Consider the following 26,233-nt stretch of genomic DNA (forward strand, 5'->3'; position numbering starts at 1 on the left):
CTTAACACCAGCAGAGTGCCAGCAGAGTCAGGGAGTGAACTAATCTCTGCCTCAATCCAGCAAGCAGGGTAAGTGCAGGATGGCGGCTGAGTCCCTTCTTTCAAGCAGGGAAGAGCAAAGAGAGGACCGAGGAGTACATTGAAGTCCTTCCCTGTTGTGCCGTCGTCCCATTCGGTTACTGGTTAAACGGTGTTCGCAGCCCTCTAATGGCGACTTACAGTGGGTTTGAGCCTTTCCTAAGTGCAGGGACGCTACGAATAAGTACCTCTGCTTTATGATGGGATCAGCGGGGCAGGCGTGGGCTTGGGGTGGGGGAAGCAACCAGTGTGGTCTAGGCAGTAGTTGTTAACTTTTCCAGGCCTGGGCCCACCTTTCGATCAAACCCATTGGGACCCATTTCTTAACTTTACCATCTGTTTACACGGTGCTAGCTGCTGTTGTGATCCACCTTAGGTCAGGCTGCAACCCAGAAGTGGGTCATGACCCATCAGATGAAGATAGGGTGACCATATGGAAAGGAGGACAGGGCACCTGTGTCTTTAACAGCTTCACTGAAAAGGGAATTTCAGCTGGTGTCCTTTGTATGCATGCAGCACCTGGTGAAATCCCCTCTTCATCAACAGTTAAAGCTGCAGGAGGATAGCTAGAGTGGCCAGATACAAAAGAGGGCAAGGCTCCTATAGCTTTAACTGTTGTGATGAAGAGGGGATTTCACCAGGTGCTGCATGCATACAAAGAATACCTGCTGAAATTTCCTTATCTCTACAACTGATAAAAATACAGGAGCCCTGTCCTCCTTTCCATATGGTCACCCTAGCTACTTCAGACACTCAAAAGCATGAATGCATAGTGGTAGAAATATGGGAAAAAAACATCCTTTTGTTTATTTATTGCATTTCTATACCGCCCAATAGCTGAAGCTCTCTGGGCGGTTCACAAAAATTAAAACCATTCAAAGTATAAAACAACAGTATAAAACCATGATATAAAATACAGTATAAAAGCACAACCAGGATAAAATCAGCAGCAGTGCAGAAATACATATTTAAAACAGCAAAGTTAAAATTAATTTATAGACTTAAAATACTGAGAGAATAAAACGGTCTTCACCTAGCGTCTAAAAGAATATAGTGTAGGTGCCAGGCGAACCTCCTTACGGAGCTCATTCCACAGCCGGGATGCCACAGCAGAGAAGGCCTTCCTCCTTGTAGCCATCTGGCTCACCTGAGGATGACCTTAGGGTCTGGGTAGGTACATATCATAGAATCATAGAATAGCAGAGTTGGAAGGGGCCTACAAGACCATCAAGTACAACCCCCTGCTCAATGCAGGAATCCACCCTAAAGCATCCCTGACAGATGGTTGTCCAGCTGTCTCTTGAATGACTCTAGTGTGGGAGAGGCCACAGCCTCCCTAGGTAACTGGTTCCATTGTCGTACTGCTCTAACAGTCAGGAAGTTTTTCCTGACGTCCAGCTGGAATCTGGCTTCCTTTAACTTGAGCCCGTTATTCCGTGTCTTGCACTCTGGGAGGATCGAGAAGAGATCCTGGCCCTCCTCTGTGTGACAACCTTTTAAGTATTAGAGGAGTGCTATCATGTCTCCCCTCAGTCTTCTCTTCTCCAGGCTAAACATGCCCAGTTCTTTCAGTCTCTCTTCATAGGGCTTTGTTTCTAGACCCCTGATCATCCTGGTTGCCCTCTTCTGAACACGCTCCAGCTTGTCTGCGTCCTTCTTGAATTGTGGAGCCCAGAACTGGACACAATACTCTAGATGAGGCCTAACCAGGGCCGAATAGAGAGGAACCAGTACCTCACGTGATTTGGAAGCTATACTTCTATTAATGCAGCCCAAAATAGCATTTGCCTTTCTTGCAGCCATATCACACTGTTGGCTCATATTCAGCTTGTGATCTACAACAATTCCAAGATCCTTCTCGTTTGTAGTATTGCTGAGCCAAGTATCCCCCATCTTGTAACTGTGTATTTGGTTTCTATTTCCTAAATGTAGAACTTGGCATTTATCCCTATTAAATTTCATTCTGTTGTTTTCAGCCCAACACTCCAGCCTATCGAGATCACTTTGAAGTTTGTTTCTGCCTTCCAGGGTATTAGCTATCCCACCCAATTTTGTGTCATCTGCAAATTTGATCAGCGTTCCCTGCACCTCCTCGTCCAAATCATTAATAAAAATGTTGAAGAGCACTGGGCCCAGGACTGAGCCCTGCGGTACCCCACTCGTTGCCTCTCCCCAGTTTGAGAAGGTTCCATTGATAAGTACTCTTTGAGTCCGATTCTGTAGCCAGCTGTGGATCCACCTAATAGTTGTTCCATCTAGCCCACTTTTAGCTAGTTTGTTAATCAGAATATCATGGGGCACTTTGTGGAAAGCTTTGCTGAAGTCAAGATATATGACGTGCACAGCATTCCCACAGTCCACAAGGGAGATTACCCGATCAAAAAATGAGATCAAATTAGTCTGACAGGATTTGTTCCTGACAAATCCATGTTGGCTTCTAGCATTGATTTCAAGCTGTTTACAGATTGATTTCTTTATAATCTGCTCCAGAATTTTCCCAGGGATGGATGTCAGACTGACTGGTCTGTAGTTCCCAGGTTCCTCCTTTTTGCCCTTTTTGAAGATAGGGACAATGTTAGCCCTCCTCCAGTCGTCCGGCACCTCACCTGTCTTCCATGATTTTGCAGAGATAATAGACAAAGGTTCTGAGAGTTCTAAGTTCATTGGGCCCTGGAGATTTGAACTCATTCAAGGAAATTAGATGTTCTTTGACCATTTGTTTATCAATCTCAAACTGCAAACCTGCCCCCTCAACTTCTGCTTCACTTTTTCCAGGGGGGGTCATAGATCTGCTTTTGGGAGAAGACTGAGGCAAAATAGGAATTGAGCACTTCAGCCTTTTATTTGTCATCTGTTATCAATTTGCCATCCTCATTAAGCAGTTGAACCACCATTTTTTCCTCTGTCTTTTACTACTCACATATCTGAAAAAAGCCTTTTTATTGCTTTTAGCATCCCTCGCTAATCTCAGTTCATTCACAGCTTTAGCCTTCCTGATGCCATTTCGGCACTTCTCTACTTCCTGTCTGTACTCTTCTTTTGTAGCCTGGCCTTCCTTCCACTTCCTATATGTATCCTTTTTGTTTTCATGTCATCTCTAAGCTTTTTGTGGAGCCACATTGGTTTCCTCTGTTGTCTTCTATCGTTTCTCCTTGTTGGAATTGTTTGTAACTGTGCCTTTAAAATTTCCTTTTTTAAATATTTCCACCCATCCTGCACTCCTTTTCTCATTAGGCTCACTTGCCATGGGACCTTACTTATCATAGTTCTGAGTTTTTAAAGTCAGCTTTCCTAAAATCCAGAGTACGTGTATGGCTACACTCAACTTTTGTCTCCTTCATAATCAAGAATTCAAGTATGACATGGTCACTTTCCCCCAGAGTTGCTGTAACTGCCACTTTATCCACTAAGTCATCCCTATTGGTCAATATCAAGTCAAGGATTGCCGATCCTCTAGTTCCTTCCTCCACTTTCTGTAGGAGAAAGTTATCACCCACACATGTCAGGAATTTCTTGGAAGGGCCGCTTTTGGCAATATTTGTCTCCCAACAGATATGAGGGTAATTGAAGTCCCCCATCACTACTACATCACACTTCCTTGAAACACTGGCAATTTGTTTCTCAAAAGTTTTGCCCTCCTCTTCTCCTTGATTGGGTGGTCGGTAGTAGACTCCGATTATCATGTTCTTTTTATTCCTTGCCCCATTTATTTTAATTCAGATGCTCTCGATGGGGCTCCCAGTCTGATCTGCCTGTATTTCTGTGCAGGGATAGGTATTTTTAACATATAGTGCAACTCCACCTCCCTTTCTATTTCTTCTGTTCTTTTTGAACAAGTTATATCCTTCAATTGCTATATTCTAGTCATGGGAGTCATCCCACCAAGTTTCAGTTGTACCTATCAAGTCATATTTGCCTTCATGTAATAAGAGTTCAAGTTCATTCTGTTTGTTTCCCATGCTCTGGGCATTAGTATATAGACATCGAAGACCATGTGTTTTATAGTCTGGCTTTGTTCCTACATTGTTGCGGACACTATTTTGGGTCACTATTGGAGCTGTTCTCTGTACTGTGGTGCATTGGCCTTCATCCATCGTTGCCTCGAAGTGTACGTCTCCCGCCCCTGTAAGATTCAGTTTAAAGCCCTCCTGATCAAGTTCTTCATGCTGTGGCCGAACACATTCTTTCCAGCCCTTGTGAGGTGCAACCCATCCCTTGCCAGCAGTCCATGTTCCAAGTAGCGTAGCCTGTGGTCCCAGAATCCAAAACACTCACGTCGGCACCACCTTCGTAGCCAGTCGTTCATCTGGAAAGGGTATCTGGAAAGACTATTTTTCTTTCCCTTTCTAATCCTCCTCCAAGATAGCCTGGCCCCAAGCTGTTTAGGGCTTTAAATGTTAATTTTAGGTACTGTGGCATCTCCTGCCTTTTAATCAGTCCCATTTAACTTATGCTTCTCAATCAAAATAATATTTCATATAGAAGCAGTTACAGTAATTAGTCTCACTAAGAACTGCAACTCCCAGAAGCCCCTGCCAGCATGGCCAATAGTTAAGAATGCTTGAGCTGAAGACCAAAACATCCAGAGATCTACTTTCTGCCTGCCCCTGATCTAAAGTATGTCTGCTTGGTTCTTTGAGATTGGTAACCATGCCTTTTCTTTATGAACAGAAAAACAGTTTTGGGGGGGGATTTTAAATGGAAAATATTAAGGCAGGATCTACACTGCTGCTGTAAAACCGTTGATAACAGTAGTGACAACTGTTGGGGCCCAGGACACACTCCATATATAATTTTCAAACTGTCATATCCTGGCCCTGCTACCCTTCCTTCACTTAAATATGCTTCCTCTTGAGTTTCTTTCATTAAAAAAAAAGTAAGGGGAAAGATGCTCATAACTATCTGCTTTGTTTTATTTGTACAAGTGGGATGAAGCAGAATGTATTTTTTAATTAGCCATTTATTGCTCAGAACAAATCTTTGAAAGAGGTTTCTTTACAGCAGGGATGGGGAACATGTCGCCTTCCAGATGTTGTTGGACTGCATCTGCTCTGATTGGCTAGGGTTGATAGAAGTTGCAGTCCACTAACATCAGAGGGGTCAGACATTTCCTTTACAGGTTACTGTGACCAAACATGATTCCCATCTGGTCCTGGCACGGGTGGAAGGTGCCAGGCTTGCTGCCCTGGAGTTCTTAAAGCTATAGGCAAGGTCATCTGGGTCTGGATCCTCTGAAGAACTGCTCCTGTTAAGGCCTTTTGGTTTATAACTTGTAATAATAACAATAACAACCACCTTTAACATGTGTATAGCACTTCAAGTGTTCCAAATGCAACAAGTGGATTATCTATCTGTAATCCTTATAGCAACCCTGTAAGGTAAGTCAGTATTATTATTCTCCATATTGCAGGCTACCTAGTGGGTTCACCTCGTAAAGCCACCTAGAGAGTTCATGCAAAGATGAGATTTGAAATGTGGATTTTCTATATTTTCTTTTGCTTAAAGCACGAGCAGTTTAGCATTGTGGAGCTTTCTGCATTACTACAGTGCAGCTAGAAGCAGCATTTGTTGAAATTGTTTCGACAGATTCACTTTTTGGAGCCCTAACATCTCTCCCAGCATGCATTGTAGTGACGCTTTCTTATATTCAAGTAACATTTGACACAAATGTTTGCAACAAAACAAAGGCTTAACTCTAAATGGGCAGTAGATGGAGCACTTTGCCAAGCATATTGTGCCTTCTGTTGAGTTACTGAAAATATTGTGATGGATGGAGATGGCGCTATAACTTGGAATATAGGAGTATAGCGCAATAAGCCTCTTTCATTTAAGTTGCATTTCACTATTTTAATGTTTTAAAAAGATACAGCTTGAAAGGTGTGTTAGTGCTACTTTAATGATCTATTTTTAAAAAGGGGTAATAAAAATGGCACCCACTGCAAAATTTATACTGAACGTGTGCTGAGCTATGATAGTTTCATTTGCCCAATAAGTCACTCCCCATGTCGAACCATTCCTCTTTAAAAAGGTGGAAGAGTAGCACTAAGGACATCTATGGCTCAGTGATAGAGGTCATGCTTTACATGCAGAAGGTCCCAGGTTCAATCCCCGGCATCTCCAGGCAGGGCTGGAAAATTCCTGCCTGAAGCCCTGTTGCTTGTCAGTGTCAACAATATTGGGCTGGATGGATCAGTGGTCTGACTCTTCCTTCCTTCTGAAAGTCGGACTTTGTGTGGTGAGAAAAAGGATGGAAGCAGCACTGAGAAAACACAAGAGGATTACAAATGGATGATAATATTGGCACGGCTCACACACAGTAGAAACGCATAGTGCTAGTTCACATTCCCTCTTGGCTTGGAACTCTGCCTTGAGTCTCACCTGACAAGCCAGAGTTGGAACTAAGGGTAGTGTTAGGAAGCTTGTAGCAACCTGTTGCTGCTAGGTAAACCTATAGTCTAAGACCTACTTATACATGGGTATACGCAGGAAGGGGCAAAGGGATACAATCCCTCCTCCCCCGGATAAGCCGTAATCTGCAAAGTAGCCCCGTGTTGTTATTTCTATTTTGTGGTGTGGGTGTGGGTGGGGAGGCTTTAGAGTGGTGTAAGACTAGTCCAATGTTGTTATATAATCTCCTGATGTGTTGGCATTTTAGGACAATGCAGATGGGGCTCTGAAGTCAATTATAGAAGCAGTACAATTTCTTGCTGGCTGGAGAGTGTGGTTTGTGTGTATATAGTCCAAAGAGAACCTGCCATTTTTTGCTCTTGCAGAAGGCCCAAGTGGAACCTCTCCCCATCTGTCTCTTAGTGCAGGCCTTGGAGCTGAGTCAATGTGCCACACAACCCCTCAAAAATTTTCTCATGTGTCGTAGTAATAAATAACCCTGTTGTGAAAATACCTGGATCTATTGTGTATTGCCTACAGAGCAGAGATAGGAGTGGACTGCAAGCTGAGTAGGCCACAATCTCCAATATTAACCATGTCATTCACCCCTGTAATGGCCATTGGTGAGAAGAATTAGGGAAAGAATTGAGGGTTTTAGCTGCAGATGAAAATACATTGTTTGGACACTAGGACTGTCTACTGAAAAACAACAGAGGGAGAGACCCAGGCCTTTTCTACATAAGGCATTATTTGTTATTCCTACTCACTGTTGTTCATAGCTGTTTAAATGACATTGTGACTCTCCAGTTTCACTTCTGTGTCTCACCATAACTTTTGATGAGTTTTGTCAAGCAAGGAAAATGCGGCCTTTAGTTTAGAATGTGAAAGAAGCACTGATTCTACTGGTGTATTTGTGCTATTCCTCTATACCTCAGTGCCATCTATAGGTTTATCTCTGTATCCAGATATTGGAACTATCTTCATGGTGAATGAAGCAGGTTGCAGCTCAGCACATTAACTAAGAGAAAGGCTTCCACCCTCCACACACTTACCTGGGAGTAAATCCCATTGATCTCAGTATGGCTTACTTCTGAGTAAACATGTTTAGAATTGCACAGGACATTTGATGTAATCCTGAACATGTTTCCCTATCTACAGACCTCTCTGAACCCCAAGTTGTTTCACTACCTCACATAATTTCCTGTACCATCTCATCTACTTTCCCCCACCCCACAGCTATACCTATGCCGAGGACTGGCTAGGGGGACAGGGCTCCTGTATCTTTAACAGTTGTACTGAAAAGGGAAGTTCAGCAGGTGTCATTTGTATATATGGAGAACCTGGTGAAATTTCCTCTTCATCACAACAGTTAAAGCTGCAAGTGCTGGGTGTGGGTCGTCATAACGTCTGAACCTGGCGAGATGGCTGAGGTGGTTTACATAGATTTCATGGCAGTTTGTAAAACACCCATCCATCTATTGCCACTGGCTTCAGATGTCATGACAACCTGCATCTGGCGAGGCTAATTATGTTAATTAGGTGGTTTGCAACTGGCACGTGCGGGGAGAGAAAATAAGCCACCATGGCTTACTTACCCTCCCTGATCATGTGAATCCAGTCAATGGGGTTCATATTTAAAAAGCAACCTAGAGATTATTTTTAGTGGGAAAAGAGCCAGGAGGGACAGGCAGTGGAATGGCTCTGAGAGTTACATTGGATTTTTTAATAGTTTTCTGAATTAGGATGATAATCAGAAATGGCTTGCTGGCGTGAATAAAATATGCGTTTATGTTATTCAAATTCTATTGAAGTTCTTATAATCAAGGAGAGAGACACATGATTTTGGCAGGACTAGAAGACAGAATTGAATGAGGTTTGCATGGGAACCAGTGCTACAATTGTTCATTCATTATGCTTTTGTCAGAAGAGCAAAGATTTAGCTGATGTGAACCTCAAACCTGATTAAAAATTGTAAATTGCCACTCTACTTGAGCATTTTATAAGAAATAAAGAATTTAGATGTGGTTGGAATTAACATAGGCAGAATGGTGATTCATCATCACGACAATACTATATATATATATATATATATATATATATCAGAATGATCTGTTCAGAAACTCAAGGTAATCTGCTTTGCATTTCCACTTGCTTATAACTGCAATGGGTGAAGATGGATGGTAGATTAGATTTGGTGAAAAAATTAGTCCTTGAATATTTTAATGCCTAGTTTTGTTAACCAGACATGCTGGAGCAGCTCTGCTGTGACACAGTATCTTAGGGCACAAAACCATTTATAGTGAGACATATACAGGAATTTAACATGCTGTAGAACAGAGTGATAAAAGATTTCGCTTTAGTTTTTATGTCTTAAAGCTCCTTTCGACGAGTGTTTTATTGCACGCTCGTTACTGGGCACTCACGGATTGTCCGCATAACGTCGTCTGCCTCTCGCACCTCTTCCGCCCCTTCTGGCCTTTGTTGTGCCGCAAACCCTCCCCCCCCCCCGAAAATGTCCGATTGCTGCTCTCTCCTACCGGACTGAATGGGCCTATTACTTACTGTTTTCAGGAAGCGACTTTTAAATAAGCAATGGTCATGTGGTGAGACTCAATACTTCCCAGGTTTTTGTCTGTGACAGTGAGCAAACCAGATGCTCCAGCAAGTTCACAAACAGAGCAAGATACCTGTAGATATTCCCTGTTTGTACCCAGTGTCTTGGTAATAAGAGCTTCTGTCTATTAGAAATGGAACAATAGCCCCAGGCAACCCTGTCTTCCTCAAGTAGCGATTCTAGTATCAATTTTGAGTCTCAAAAATTCAATCAAGGATTGTTTGCTGAAATGTATAAGCTCAAGAGTTTATCTCTGTCTAACTAAAATGAAATGTAACCTTAACCAAATTGAGCTTTATCATTAGTGATACAAGCAACGGTATATGTTATGTGGGCTAAAAACAATTTTCTCTGTTTTTTCTCTTTATTTGGCTTACCAATTTATAATTGTTGAAACAGCAGGTTTTGACTCCTCTGTACAAGTTTACATTCACATTGCATCACGGCATGGGAAATAAATCATGGTAGCTTATTTCTCCCACTACGCATGCTGGAGATTAGCATGATTGCACTCAGTAGCGCAGCTTGTTGCGTTGTGCAGACTCGACCAGGGTGGCTTGCTGTGTGGTTAACAAGCTACCCCAGAACCCTACAACAGCCCATGGGTTCTGAGAGGCTTGTTAATCATGGCAATGAAACGACATGCTGCACTGCCGAAATAAATTATGCGAATTCCCCCAGCACATGACTGGCATGCACAGGGTAGTTAACAAGCCACCATGGCTTATTAGCCAGCCTGTGATCATGTGAACCAGGTAAATAAGTTCATCTGCTTCTGTGAAGGAGAGGAAAAATAGGTGACTACACATCACCATGAAAGAGGACACAGACTTACATAACATTTGTATATCTATAGATGAAAATTAGAAATAACTACTATAATTTAAATAGAAATATATTCTATCTCCTCATATTGGGTAAGACTGTGACCTGTGTGTCCATTCTATCTGCTGTCCAGGTGCTGTTGATGGGCAACTGCTAAGATGCCTGCCCTCCCTTCTTATGGACTGTTCTGACCGTCCATCGAGTAGAGGACGGTCTTCTTTAAAGTAGGACACATGGCCACCCCAGAATGTTATTTGTTTCTGGAGTAGTCATTATTATTTAGCTTACAAATTTTCTAGGTTCTCTAAAATATGTTTACAATGGAACAGGCTCTGGCCTCAGGGTTACAATCTAAATGACACAATACAAAAAGAAAATACTATGGGGAGAGATGTAGCTAAGCATATTCAAGATACCAAAACCTCCTGGTTACATAAAAACTGGGTAAAATGGCCACTGAGGAAACCATTTTGGAAGAGGAGGAGCCAAATGCCAGTTGGTCGCAGCTGAGCTGATGAGTGGGTTGTGCTGTCATTTTCTCATAGTAGCATATAATTAAACATTGATCAGGATACAATTTCAGTAAATTTATGTGTGTGCATGCATGGTTGAGAGAGGAGGAAAGATAATGTTTATTCCAGCTGCACAGTCTTTCTTGTGGGTTAAGTTGCTCTCTTGCCATAGCTGGCTTGACTAGCTTATTCCTTCTGTGCATTGTTGAATTGAGCAACAATCAGTGTTCTGATGACTATAGAGAAATGTATGGCTTTGTTATTTTTTTCACGCTGAAAGAAACTTCACCAAATAGTGCAGCATCTGTGAGAGCCTGTTGGAAAATGGAGGAGCTGGCATACTGTCAATTGCTGGAGATTTTAGTAAGAAGTAATTTATCTAAGATACGTTAAGAACATCTGGTGGGAAGCTGTTTGTAAAGATACTGCATTGTCTTGATAAGACTTAATGTGATTATGTTATAAACTTTTATATATGATACATTTATATAGAATGCACTATATGTTTTATTTTTCTGAATAAAACTTTCTATAACAAATAGAAATGTGTGAAATAATTTTTAAGGCTGTTGGTTTAATTATGATTTCTAACTGAGTACGTGTCATCATTTGTTAAATGTATTTTTTTTAAAAAAAATGTGCAAGATTGCTTATTGGCAGACATAAAACATTCTTATAATAGCCTTTTTATTTTATGTATTCTCGTAATGATTGCATACATCATATTTATTCTCCATCCTTTTTCTTTATTTAGTTCTGGCAATTTATAAACCATAGGCAGAATGCCTAGAGTAATAATAATAAATTTTAAAAAGAGCAGGTATAGATCAGCTCTTAAAACATATGGCTCCGTTTCATCCCGATGGTGTTCATTATTTATGAACTTTAGCACTTGTCATCACAGTTTAGGTGTCTTGTCTTCATCTTCATCTTCCTGGATGTCCTTCCACTAGCGTAAACAATGGCAATGATAGTGCCCCTCGTTTTTAGGACAGGTCAGTTATGAATTAGGATCTGTTGCTTGCTCCTAGGATCTTCTCTAGCTGGCAATTTTAAGAACACTTTCCATGGAGTAAGCTCCACTGAACTCAGTGGGCTTTGTTTCTAAGTAAACATGCACAGGCTTGTGCTGTAAGGCTGTAATCCTAAACTAGAGGGTAAGTCTTATTGAATTTAACAGGGGGAGGGATTTCTTCTAAGTAACCATATTTAGGATGCTGCTGTAAGTCCTTAGATAACAGCAGCTAAAGACCAACAGGTGGAACATCTTTGTATTTATAAGAATTGAATCTCACTGAAATCATAAAGCCTCCTACCATCTTTTAGTGAATCTTCATGGTCATATTTAAAATAAATGATTTCTCTTCTAAACTCTTACATGAATGTTTGCAATTTGCATTTTTATTACAGCATTCAGTGATAATTTTTTATAAAATTAAACATGAACACTAAGTTGATTCACTCAGGCTTCAGTCCTAAACACTGGAGCTTTGGCCACTGGGCAATATAGAAATGTAATAAATAAATAAATAATAAATAAAACACTACTAGAAATCTTCTTCCCTTCAACCATGGGACTTGACTTCTACATAAACACCCCCAGGATTGTAGTATAGGGCAGTCAATGTTTAGCATGAATATGTAAAAAAGAAAGGAGTCTTCAGAGTACCTGTCCCAGTGAAAATGGAATGATATCAATATGTCACTGTAAGAAGGGAATTTATTGCCATTCATGCAGACCATACCTACAATATTCTTTTAAATGAAAGATGTACCTCTTTGTAGTGCTAAAGCCTGCCTAGCTTTGGAAAGGCCATTGTTTGCTACATATCTATGGTGACAGACAATTTTGCCCAACCAACAACAGAATAGCATCTGCCAGCAGAGAGGATTCCCCCCCCCCCTCCCGTCTCTGCAGCCCACCTCTCAAAATCTGCACCAGAGAATTGGAAGACACTGAGGAGAAGATGTTGGGGCCATAAGGGAGGCTACAGAGGGAAGAGAGGATTGCTAAGTTCCAGTGCCCAAGCAGACTTCTGTCAGTGCGACATTGGATGTAGCCCTAAATATCTATCTTGAAAGGCCATTAAAGAAGATTGTCAAAATGCGCTTAGTCAGTTGAAGTAAACCCACACTTTCAGGTTTTGCCTCTGAACATTTATTTATTTAATAGATTTAATTGCCATATTTCAAAAATATTTCTAATATTTATAGATATAATTTTAGTTTACATTTTCCAGGAATTTGTAGATAAAATAATGTATGATACTATTTCTATTGACATTTCATTATTTAATGCTATGTTATGGATATCTTAATTTTTTTATATTGTTGTAGCCAACATATTTCAATAATTAACAAAATTTGAGTTGATGAACTTTGATCAAACTACTCCAGAGTATGAGATTGAAGAGTGGCTATGTAACGGTTTGATCAATAAATAGTTAAGCTGAAGTAGTGGGAGTAAAATCAATGGAATATAATTGGCATGAATCCAACTATTTTGACTTAACTTTGTAGATTGGGGTGTAAATCAATAAGCTTAACCATTGCAATTGTACTTCAGTTATTCCATTATGATTTTATTTATTTATTTATTTATTATTGTTATCCATTATCCCAAATTAAGAGAAATGTAGCTTTCCCAGAACGATTGATACCACATACTATACAGAAATTTCCAACCTAGGCTTCCAGTTGACTGGTTTTATTTTTGTTCTGCTTTTCTTTGTGGTGTGTGATGGAAAGGAGCAGCAACTTAGTGGATCATTTTTAATCTTACCTTTTGGCTGTAAAGGATGACTTTTTCTAAGGTAGTAAAACTTGAAATTGTATTTTGATGTGGTTGTGACTTTTTTTATTTTTTAAAAATCTAGAACAACATGCCCTTTATAAAAGTGCCAGTGGTACACAGATTTGGCATTGTATCCTATGAGGAACATGAAAAACTTCAGCAAAGACTGTTGAAAAAATATTTGAAAGCATCTTCACCTAAGAAGAAACAAACACATAAGTAAGTTCAAATAAAATATGTAATAGCATTATTTTGTATTGCATTCTGGTGGTGTGTGGACAAAGGAACTAGTGAGTTAAACCATGAGTTAGACTGTACCTTATTAGTGACAAACCATTTGGGCTAAGGGCTTTGTAAGAGTCTAAATGAGGTATTGGAGCATGTGGATGTGTTTTAGGGGATGGTAGAGATAGGAAAAAAGAGCTATTGGACAGCTTTAAAGAACAGGAGGACTTGGCATCCATTTGGATATGAAAGGATGAGAAAATGAAGGGGCCAAAGTTAACCTCAAATTTTTAAAAATCTTGACCTCAAGACATTTAGGAGCTGGCATTAATAAACCTACTGGGAACTCTTAATAAGGCTCATGCCGAGATTAACTTTCCTTTGGCACTATCATTGGTAGAAATCACCTGTGAGCTTTTCCGCAGGGAAACTGCCTATATCATGCTTACAAAAGTCTCTTTCAGCCTGAAGGCTGCACTTCATTTTGGAGAAGCTCCCTTCGTCACTGCACTGCAAGGACAACGAGCAAAAGGCCCATGGAGGAAGAGAGAGGTCTCTCCCTCCGCAGGTGCTTGACAGCCTTTCCGTGGTCTGTGGTGCTTTTGTCAGGCTACAGCACAGAAAGGCAGCGATTGCAAACTGCCCATGAGGAAAGAGAACAGACTCTTCCTCCGCTGTCTTTGGCTTCCAACATCCTTGCTCAAGAGGGTGACCCCCCCCACTGTACAAAAGGAATACCATTTTGTTATGGTGGAATCCGTACTGAGTCTCTTTGAGCTGATACCCAACTATTCATGGTTTAACTTTTATTATGAGGCCTTTCAGACATAGCACTAACCTATATTCAGTGGTTGAGTGTAGGTTGTTGTTGAACCACACATTATTTGTTGAACTATGGGTTAATCTGTTGTCTGAAGTCTGCAGGGTGGCTTACTAACCATGCAGTGTGGCTTATTTTCTTGAACAAGCCACTTTGAGAAACCATGGTTTGTTGTTGTGTTGTTCAAGGTGGTTAACAAGTCACCCTGCGAATGTTCAGACAATGTTAGGGTGACCATATGAAAAGGAGGACAGGGCTCCTGTATCTTTAACAGTTGCATAGAAAAGGGAATTTCAGCAGGTGTCATTTGTGTGCATGTTGCACTGGGTGAAATTTCCTCTTCATCACAACAGTTAAAGCTGCAGGAGCTATACTGCAGATTTAAAAGAGGGCAGGGCACCTGCAGCTTTAACTGTTGTGAAGAAGAAGAAATTTCACCAGGTTCTCCACATATACAAATGACACCTGCTGAAATTCCCTTTTCAATACAACTGTTAAAGATACAGGAGCCCTGTCCTCCGTTTCATATGGTCACCCTAGACAACATACTAATCCACACTTCAACAAACAACCCATGGTTCAACAACACCCCACACTCCACCACTGCGTGTGGGTTAGCATGTTATCAGAATTTGTCTTTATTTGTTTTATGAATTTTTGTAAACTACCTTGGTTGGTTCCAGGAAGGCAGTCTAGAAAATCAGTCTAGAAAATCAATCAATCAATTGGTTTAAAACGGAAACCTGTGAAACGGCTGTAAGTAATTTTTAGCAGAGTTTGGTCAGTTTAATATAATTATATCTTATTTATTATATTTATTTATTATATTTCTCTAACACCCAATAGCCGAAGTCTGTTAAAATTACAACCTTAAAATTTGTATTCTCTCCCGACTCCCATTATTATTTTCACTCATCACATTGGATTCTTCATATGGTATTAATGTTCTTGATGCCAGCTAATTACAATGTTTGTCTATGAAGCCTGGTTTTTTTTTGGGGGGGGGGGGGAACTAAGACAGCAGAGGTTTAAGAAGAGATAAATAATTTTGTTAGATTCCAATTTAAGGGAGGGCTAGTTATTTCACTTAAAGTAATTAATATCAGCTGCTCATATTCTTGACAGTGTCTTGGAATCTTAATATTTGTCAGATTGCTTTGTAGTTTGTGTAGAATAAAATCAGATGCTGGGCTATTATGCATACAAATAATGTTTTAATAATCTTCAAACATACCATTGTTATCAATTGGCAGATTTATAATTGTAACAAGGATAGATCAGGGTAGTGGCAATTAATAAAGAATTCATATGTTTACCTCCTAGAACGTAGTGATTGCTGACTAATCTATAGGTTTTTCACAAAAAGTCATTTGAAGAATGACAGTTATAGAGTTCTCTTTCATTCCTTGTGAAATGCTTACACATAATTGCTTTGTAATTTGATATGTGTACCCTTGGCATATGTTGAGTATACATTTGGAATTTGTTCTGGGAAGATACAAACCATCTTGGCTTCCTACCACATATATAAGTGTAATACATGTAGATACAATCATTAAACATTATGGGTTATATCTTATAAAGAATTGCATTGCATGTAGGAATGTCATTATCCTCAAAACAGCACTACGATTAGCTATAAGAGTAGTGTTTAATCATCAATATCTTCTATTGGCTGCTGTTGTAACAGTCTTAATAGCATTATAATTTTAGGAGACATGTAGCTACTCTTATCCCTCTACAGTGATTAAAGAAAATAGTTGCCACTGTTGTAAAGTTGGCAGTTTGCTTTTCAGGATCTAGTAATAAGAAGTACACTTCTTTCCCTCTCGAAGGCATAGTGTTTTGTCTCCAAATTAAAATGTTCACATTTTTAAAAGTTTCCTTTTCTGTAAATATTAGGTATCAGTTAAAATAGCTGTGTTACTGTCATGTTAAATATTCATTAAGTTGAGCTGTGATAGGTTGTATGAAGCAACCAATTAAGCCTTCCAACTTCTGTGCATAAGACTACAAATGACTTCTGCCACTTCTATAATACATCATAGGTTTCAAGTAGACGCTGTGAAAGAATTGGTAAGGCTGAAGTTATTCTGTAAAATTAATGCTAGTAATAACAACACAAATTAGAGAGGATGATTTTGCCTTGGGACCTTCCAGTAACTTAGAGAAACAGAGGAGTTGCTTTGATTCCACTTTCCACAGCTGGAGGAAATCTGAAATGTTGTAACTAATCTAACAGTCTTTTCTGCATCTAATGTACTCTGTATTTCAGCATTCTAAAAGTTGGAGTGTGCTTCCAGATAAGGGTTTTATCACGCCATTGCCTTTTCTCATTCACAGAATTTTAGTGCGGGTCTTGGCATCATCACTTTTCACTTGTAGCCCTCCCATGTTTTTGTACCGCTTTTTCTGTCTTTTTTCTTAATGGTGAAAATCTGTTAAGGTGAAAAAGACAGAATAGCAGCCCAGTGCCTTCTAACTGGTAATTCTAGGAGTCTTCTGCCTGGAAGTTCCTAGAGTCAGGTGAACATTTTGTTATGTGTTCATCATCCTCAGATGCTGGAAGTGTCAAATAGCTCCTGAAAGAAAATTCTGGAACTTGCCATAGAGTGGCTCATGTAAAAGCAAATGCAGTAAAAACTCAGTAGCATAGGAAGCACAGAAGCAGCACAGAAGATAAAATAATAAACAATAAAAAAAAATCATTTCAAGCCAGCTAGAATCATATGCTGGAAAACATTGACAAATAAACCCATCTTTGCCTACCAATGAAAAATAATCAAATTTTGCACCAGGTGTGTTTCTCTGGGGAGATGTGGAACAAAACAGTTCGGAACACCTTCACCCCAGCCATCACCTGCCTAATGTCAGGTAGTGGGTGGAATTAGTAGAGAGGTTCTGATGAAAGTGGGGTTTGGGCAGGCCTGGTTTCACTCATTGCTACCAACCCATCAATCAACCCCTTGCTTACTGATTTGTCACAAATCTGGTAGTCTTTTGGACACCCTAAGACTAGGGCTATGTCTGATTCATGTAGGAACCTGGCCTTGTAATTCATTTGGTTCTGTTGTGTCTATAATGCTGTTATGCCATATGCTTTTGCTGGCCACTTATTTAGCTATTTTGTCTTGTTTCCTTTTTCTGCCTTCGAATGTTTAGGACTTATCTAATTTCTGGTAATATTGACTGACACTGTTAGCAACAAATAAAAGTTCTGTGGATTAAGAATATAAAACAACATTCTACAGTGTACATAAACTCAAAATGGCTTTTAAAATTAAATAAGTTTTTTGTTACATTTTATACTTGGAATTTTGATTCTGTGTATTTATGAAATGCCATATTAAACTGAAATTCTTTACTGGATGCCTTTTCAGAAACCCATTTGAACTTACAGAAGCGTTCATCGAGGATTTCAATGCTTCACTAAAATCAGAAAGAAAAGAAAAATTCATAGAGCTGGCAAAAAAAATGCTTGCAAGATGCAAGGTTTGTATACAGAAGAGTTACAGCATTTCTAAAGGGACATTTATAAAGATATCTGTTCTTCTCAAATTTCTGCTGTAGTGTTTCATGGCTAAGAAGTAATGCAAACATTTCAAATATGAAATATTCCTTATTTACTTTTTAGTGAGACGTTAAAGTGCAGAAGACAATTTTTGTTGTGTTCGACAAAATACTATTTTATTTATTTATTTATTTATTACATTTTTATACCGCCCAATAGCCGAAGCTCTCTGGGCGGTTCACAAAAATACTATTTGATAAGAATGCTCTTCTGACGTTAATGTTATACTATGTTGTATTCTGGGTAGTTTTTATTCAAGAAAAAAAGGTAGTGTGTAGAAACAAAGTATTAGTTTGAATTGAAGAGATACTTAAAAACAATAATATTGCCCTTCAAAAAAACACATTCAGTAAATACAACCAGATGCATTGTGGGACTAAAGTTTTTTTCTACTGCTATCCAAATGGAAAGATTATACTTTTTTGTGGCAAGCTTAAGAAATTATTTGCATATTATGGATGTTTGGTAGGAGTTTTTCCTTGTAATCTGCCTCCCTCTTTGCCCTGTTCACCTGGTGAAAAGAATGCAAATATCATTATTGTATGGTAGGCTGCTAGGCTCAAGCTCATAAATGCTTCTCTTGGGTAGAGCGTTCCAAAACACGGAAGTCACCACTGAAAATACCCTCTTATACACCTTTGTAAATATCATGCAGTGCCTTCTCAGCATATGTCAAAGAATGAGGGTATGTGGAAATACATGAAGAGAGAGATTCCCTCAGATATGCAGGATCGTGGAAGCAAGTAAGCAAACTTTATAGGTCCTCTTTGCACAGTGCTTTGAACCAGACCTGGAAGTGAAGTAGTAGCAAGGGCCTTTGCTAGATGTGTTCTTGCCACCCTGTATTTGTCAATAAACAGGAGGCTGTATTTTGTACCAACTGAAATTTCCTTCAAGGGCAGACCCATGTAAAAATGCAATAGAACACTCAGTCCTTGAGGTTACAGATGCGTGGATGTTTGCCAGTTCCCAGCACTTTTTAACAAGCTTCGGAAGCTATTGTCATCCCACGCTCAAAGAAGCATCTCCTCTGGTGGATTGAACGCAGTTGATCCACATCACTGCTAACCACAGCCACAACACAAGCTCTAGGAACATGCCCATGCTAATGGGCAAACCTAATTGTCTCAGGACCACCAGCACTTCTATCTTGTTTGGATTCAGTTTGTTTCTTTTCAAGTGGTTGGCCACTACTACCAGGTGGGGTTTAAACACCAAAAATGCTGTTCCTTGACTGCTAGAGAAAGATAGGTGCAGCTAGGTATCAAATCTATGCGTCAATACTTAGGTCAGGCATAGGGAATGTTGGACTGCAACTGCCTCATTGTTAGCTGTTCTGGCTGGCCTGAGGGGAGTCCAACAACATCTGCAGGGCACACATTCCCTGTCTCCGACTCTGCCTAACTACTACATATCAAAATCTCATCAAAGCCTATGGACAATCGCTACCAATGGAAGTTCTGTCGGCTGTTCCTCCATTAATATTTTACAACATATGCTCATGCAAATCACTCTTCTATCAAAAATACATGTAGTTACTTTTGGGAAAGGTATGGGAATGCTAAGAGAGTAAGCCTATGCACCAGTTGCTGGGACCATGGGCGGAAGGCTGCTGTTGCACTCATATCCTACTTGTGGGTTTCCCGTGGGCTGCTAGCTGGCCACTGTGTGAACAGAATGCTGGACTAGATGGACCCTTGATCTGATCCAGCATGCTTCCTATGTTCTTAAGAGTCCACTAGCGATTGGCAATATCTATGGCCCGTGTTGTTCTCAGAGGCTGTGATGTTAACATACGATGTTTTAGTTTCAGGAATATTTGTGGGAACTACAATGTATAAAAGCTGCAGGCTCTAAAGAGTTGTATGTTGATCCTAGTGGGACTTACTTTGCAGTAAACATGCAAAGATGTTATTTAAACAATTTAATTAATTAAGACATTTTGATCAATTAAAAAGTACTTCTGATCAACTGTAGCAGGAGATCTTAAATTAGTACTTACCTGATTCACACACAATGAGCTCTTCCTTCCTCCACTAGGCATTGAAGTGAGCAGCAGGGAGGGAGAGTCTAGCAGGAATGAGCAACAGTGGACGGCCACAAGACAGGCCTCTTCTGCAAATATGAACAAACTCATTTGTTTGAAATCCTGTTTGCGAATGATAACTGACATAAAAGTACTGGATTCGCGGTTGTTGTTTTAAGCAGTAATGGCTAGTTAATGTTCTGCAAGCAAAATATGATTTTGTCCTTTTTGGAACGGTTGTCTTTATTCATATGGAAATTTAATTAAACAATTTAATAAAAAATTCACACAATTGACTGAAATGTTTATGCAAAAGCCTGGTTGAGCTATTGAGAAATAAACTGAACAAAACTAAATGAAATGTTCTTAATCAAGGGACAGCCCTAGTAAAAGCACCAAAGGAAGAAAATAAGAATGGAAAAGTGGAAAATTCCCTCAGCATGCCACAGATCTGAAAATTCTGCCATTTCTGAAATTTGGCAGTCGTTACCTTAATATTCTTTACTGAATTGTACCAGTGATCGTTTGGACTGAGATGAGAGACTCACTGATGCAGGTTGCCAGCTGATACCACTGGGTGAAATTCTGTGTCGGAGTGCAAAAAGCTCCCCCAATAAAACAGAAAAGATTGCTTCTATAAAGTATGTCCCATTGCTCATGCTGAGAGCTAAGGACCTGTTACAGATAATAAAAGCCAGAGCTCCTGCACTGAATATAGCCTTTGTTTAAGCAGTGGAAAGAAACAACTTTAAAAGAAAATTACTTTAAGAAAATCTCCGCAGAGAGAGAACATCCATAAAATGGTTTGTACCAGACAGCAGAAATGAATAAGAAATTTCCTAACTAAGATGATCCAGGTATTTTGTTTTTGTTTTCAGGCTGGTGTAAGAATTTCACAAAAATAACTATAGAATGGTAAGGGGATTGTTTTCATGTAGTCTTTGGCTTGTAAATATTGTCTTAAGGAACACAGGAAGCTGCCTTATCCTGGGTCAGATCATTGCTCATCTGCTCCAGTACTGCCTACACCAGGGGTAGGCAACATGCCACCCAAGGGCCCCAATATGGCCTCAGACACCTTTTCTGGGTTCCACCAAGGTGCTCTACCCCTCTTACTATATACATACATACATATATATATGTGTGTGTGTGTGTGTGTGTGTGTGTGTGTGTGTGTGTAAGTAGCATTGCTTTCAGGCAGATGGGCTTGCTTCCAAGCAAAGTGAGGGCCTCTAGCAGCCCCCATCTTCTTTCCCTGTGAATTCCTCTGGGCCACACACACGGGCCTCAGAGACATTCCTAGGAAATGAAGAGGGCAGATCACTGTTGGCTGATGCTCTCATCTGCAGTGTAGCCATTTTGTGGTCATGCCCAGGAGAGTTTTGTGGTCGTGCCTCTGGTCTACATTGACTGGCAGTGGCTCTCCGGAGTTTCAGGCAGGAATTGTTCCAGCCCTTCCGGGACATGCCAAAGACGGAACTTGATACCTTCTGCATGCAAAGCAGGTACTTTGCCAATAACAGAAATGATATAGATGTGCAAAGGGTAATACTAATGATCATTTGTCATATATTAATTCATTTGAATATATGCAAATGCAAACAAATAGTATAGAAACTGAAAAAGACCTTCCTTCCTTTTCTCAGGTTGTTTAAATGCTGATCAAGTGGCCGTGAGAAACCTGTGCTCAGATAGGGATTAATCCATGTCATAGAAGAATAGCATTTATGATTCCAACCAAATTAGTTTTTGAAGAGCAAACCAGAGATGCCTGTAGGACATGGAATATGTCTTGGTGGGATTGGCTGCTTTGGTTCAGTCCTACTTGGATGGTGGCACAAGAGCCTCTTCACAACATGGCTCAGCGCAAGTCATTACTATGATACAAAGCTAGTAATTAATTGCTTTTGTTGCAAGGTACTTCAGGTGGTAATAACAGTATAATTATAGCTAAGCATTTATCTTCTTATTTAAGTGTTAACCTGAGGGATTAAACATTGCTACCTTGTTAGCTCCAGCCATTGTGTTTTGCATCAGTAATCTCCTAAAAGTGCTGTTTTTAAATATGCACAAACTCCATTGTAAGGAAATTGACATTTGAAATGATTATTTTATTCTAAGTTTCCACCCCCCTCTCCTTTGCCACCTTACCTTTTATCTTCCAAACAGAGACGATCAGGTCTTGGCACATTAGGTTGTGGGAAGTATGTGGATCTTCCAGTAGCATGGACTGAGGCAATTATATTATCACAGTGCAAAGGAGAAATCAGTGAAGGTATGTTTCTTCCAAATTCTGTTCTTGTTACATACTTTCTTCTTTTTTTAAGGAAGCACTGCAAGAATTAGTACTTGAAAAAAATTGAATTTCTTCTTTCAAACAGATTTTTGCCACAGTAATCTCTCTGTTGGTCTGGCAGTACCATAGCTCTAGGACCATGAAATCTAGAAACCCAAAATGTGGTATGCATACTAAGGGGACCCTTGGGGTGTTCACCTCTGGGTTCAGGGCCAGCCTTATCATGAGGCAGACTGAGGCATCCACATCAGACGGCACAGTGCGAGGAGTGGCAGATCTTACCACTCCTTGCTCCTGTCCCTTCCAGTACTCTGGAGATCCCCACCAGCTGCTCTCCTGCCGTGGCATTACTGCAGTGAAACAACAACCGGTGGGCTCTCTAGAGCAGCCGCCCATCTTCTGTTTCCCCTTACCTTTGCTTTTGCTGTGGCCAAAAGAAGTAGCTGTGGGGCTCTGGCCAGCTGGGCTCTTATGATAACCAGCAACTGAACCCTCACGAGATCTGGCTGAGCTCTCGCGAGAGCCTTGCAACCAATAGGAGGGATGAGGCGACAGTGGTGGGCGGAAGTTGCGCAAGGTATGGCAATACATTTTCTCACCTTGGCTGGTGAGACCTTGGGCTGGGGCTGTCTGGGTTATTTGAGTTTTAAGGGTGCAATCCTATGCATGTTTAGACAGGAAAAAATGTCCTACAACTCCCAGCATTCCAGGAGTTGTATGTGTTTTCTTTAGCTAAACATGCATAGGATTGTGCCTTAAAACACATTAATTAATTTTAATTCATTTAAATGTGTCTCTGTGTTTGTAGCCTGTGGTACAATCGTTAGTCATTAGGTGGTTTCTCTAATCAGCACATAGCTTTGCAGTCCATACAGTTTGAAGCACAGTGTCTCCAAATCTTGTGGTTGGGTACTTTTCTTTAAAGGCTTTGCTATCTCAAGTGAAAGGCTATTCAAACCTGTGCAAAGCTGGGTCCATTCATTAATATATATATAAAATATTATGTCTGGATCAGCTTTGATGTCAGGTCTTTTGTATCAACTGTCTTGCCTTTCGGAGGGATTCCTGTAGATGTAAGAATGTGAAAACATTCTATTAGATTATTAGTCATTGGAGTGAGCAAAATTTTAGGCTCAACTTGGACATTTCGGGGGGGGAAACTGAAAATTGACGGACATGTTTATTTGATAACTGTGACATAATGTATATTCCCCCCGAATCAGCTGCCATATTGGAAAATGGTGGATTTCTCTGTTTAGCTAAAAGCAGCCATGTCTCTGAAACAAAAAAAGACACATATGAAACCAAGAAACTGAATTGAAAGTTCTTGCACTCAAAATGGTCAGAGATACCAGAGAACAATTTCATATTTTAAAACCTAGGATTTTTGAGACTTTTTGTATATTTATCTTGGCTATAAGAAAAGTGGTTCACAGTTTTTTTAAAATGTAAATGCGGGAAAGGCTAATTTCACTGGATTAGAAGTGAGTTGTCTATTTTTTATTCTGTCATTATTTCACATTATTAACTTAAAATGGAACAGGAATATGTGGGGTCAGATTGTTTCCACTTCCCAGGGGATCTGAAGCCCCTTCTGGGATTGCACAAACCATGGAGTTCAGTACAGTGTAGCATAGTGTTTAGCGTGTTGGATTGGGACTGAGGGAGACTCGGGTTCAAGTCCCCGCTTGGTCATGAAGCTCACTGGGTGACTTTGGGCCTGTCACTGACTCTCAGCCTAATCTACCTCACAGCATTGTTATGAGGATAAAAATGGAGAGGAGGCGGAAGATTATGTACCTTGGGCTCCTTGGAGGGAAGGTGTGATATAAATGTAACAAATAAATAATAAGTAATATACCAAGAAGCCCTGTCTGATGGCGACTGAGGAACCAGCAGCTCAGAGATCATGAGGGACCAGCCCAAGCTAACCAAGGAGCCCTGTTGCCAGTTACCCCTGTTCTTCTTTGCCTGACCCAAGTCCACAAGAAAATATAGAATGCCATACCAGAGTGTGGCCCCTTTAAGAAATGCATTGTTCACTGAGGAGTTGGAGCTCCTCAGTTCTGATCTCCCTGGGAGCTGCCTCTTCTACCCTTAGCTCTGTGCTGATGACCGAACTGTAGAAATCTGCATGTTCGAGGAGGGGGAGATTGGGATCCTAACTGTTGGTTCCATCCCAATACTCATCCATTAACTGTATTTTTTAAAATTATTTTTTTGCACAGTCTGTGCACTTCCTCTCCAATGCATGTAAGTTCAGAATGAACAATCTTCTATCCCTATTGAGGTGTTTAAAATGAGGTGGAAATAAATGTGCAAGGAGGGGGAAACGGATGAACATGCTAGCCTTGTCCCTCTCTATGGATGTTTTCACTGCTGTCTATAAGTGGACAGTGACTTTCTGAAGGGAAGAGCCTCCTCTATCCATGGAGGCTCTGCCTGTGATTTAGAACCCTAATTTTCCAGGATTCTATATCAGGAGCAGAACCTCCACGGATACTGGAAGTCTCCTCTACAGAACGTTGGCCTGCAAGTGGTCCAAACATCCTGTCTAGACTACCGTAGTGCACTCTACATGGGGCTGCCTTTGAAAATTTCTCAGAAACTTCAGCTGATCCAGAATGCTGTGGCCAAATGGTCGGAGAACACATGACTCCCTTGTTACAGCAGCTTCACTGGGTAATGGTCTGTTTCCATGCACAATACAATGGGCTCGTTCTGACCTATAAAGCCCTATACAGCTTGGGACCAAGTTACCTGAAAGACCACCTTCTCCCTTATGAGCCTGCCCAGCCCTTTAGATCTTTTGGAGAAGCCCTTCTTTCCAAACCACCACCACTAGAGGCATGTTTGGTGGTGACGCGAGAGAGTGTGCTTTTGGTGGCTCCTCTCAGGCCGTGGAACTCCCTCCCATGGGAGGCTAGGTTCGCTTCCTCTATGCTTTCCTTCCAGTGGCAGGCAAAGACCTCTTTATTCAAGAAGGCCTTTGGCGTATGAGTAGGTCTGTGGGTTGGGTGCTGTTTTTATTCTGCCACTGTTATGTTTTTATTGTATTGTAATGTGTTTTATTGTTTTGATCTATTTTAAAATGTTTTTATGAGCCACTTTGAGTGCCATTTTTTTTAAGAAAGGCAGGGTATTAATTTAATCAATCAATCAATGTAGGGGAATAGCGACTGAGAGGGGTGGGACTAGTACACTCCCCCTCCTCACATGTTTAGCATGCCCAAACGCCAAATGCCTGAATAGGGCTTCTGTGCTCTCTGTTTTTTGGGGAGTTAAGATTGCTTGTTTGGAGCCTGTGCACAGAGGTTTTGATTAGTGTGTGAAGACCAGCAGGCATAATCCTGATTCCTCTCCATCCTCCATACATTTCAACCCAGTTTGGTGGTCTGATTAGGTCTCCTGACTTGGTTCTTGCTATGTCTGCCACTTCTTCCGCATGGCTTGTCCCATACACACAGAATTTAGCCACTGGAATCCTTCCAAAAGCCATCCCACAGATAAAATGCCTTACATTTTGATACTTAATTTTTGCAATTAACAAATCCATGTATATTCAGCATTCCTTATGACACTTTTCTTTTCAAGTGGCACTGCTTTATAAGCTTTTCCTGAAATGAGACATTAATTTGCTGCAATTTAAAAAGACATTTAAACTTGTGAAGTAATTTGCCTTAAATAATGACATGTTTTAGGTTTCTCCAATTATTTCTGTGAATAAAATAGCATGATACTAAGTTCGGTCTGAAGACTTAGAAGCCTTCCTAAGATGTGATTCTCCTCCCTCTCACGCCCCCCCCCCAAAAAAAAAAGATCTGGAGAACAAAATATTTTGTTTTATAAAATCAGATAAGGTGAGATGGTTGTGCAACTCTTGCACATATACTTTTTAAATTTGAAATTGGTATTGGAATTTGAGTGATACTGTAAATGCTATCTGGATGAGGGTTAGAGTGCTTAGATAAAGGCAATAATAATAATAACAACAACAACAACAACAACAACAACAACAGGTAGCTATCAGATGTATCTTCCTTTGGCTTCAGTGAATGGCAGGTGTTATATAACATGAACATGATG

The 26,233-nt window shown here is 40.3% G+C and overlaps 1 protein-coding gene across 1 annotated transcript in view; it reads left to right on the forward strand.

Annotated features, from left to right (window-relative positions):
• TMEM232 (transmembrane protein 232) overlaps window positions 1-26,233 on the forward strand; it is a 147,860-nt gene continuing 121,627 nt past the window's right edge. Inside the window, exons 1-4 of the mRNA XM_063129540.1 lie at window positions 1-68; window positions 13,292-13,428; window positions 17,635-17,746; window positions 22,021-22,126. Coding sequence (XP_062985610.1) covers window positions 13,298-13,428; window positions 17,635-17,746; window positions 22,021-22,126 — 349 coding nt within the window. The 5' untranslated portion in view covers window positions 1-68; window positions 13,292-13,297. The remainder of the gene's footprint in view (window positions 69-13,291; window positions 13,429-17,634; window positions 17,747-22,020; window positions 22,127-26,233) is intronic.

Source organism: Elgaria multicarinata, chromosome 6 (genome assembly GCF_023053635.1).
Source record: "Elgaria multicarinata webbii isolate HBS135686 ecotype San Diego chromosome 6, rElgMul1.1.pri, whole genome shotgun sequence".
NCBI lineage: Eukaryota > Metazoa > Chordata > Lepidosauria > Squamata > Anguidae > Elgaria > Elgaria multicarinata.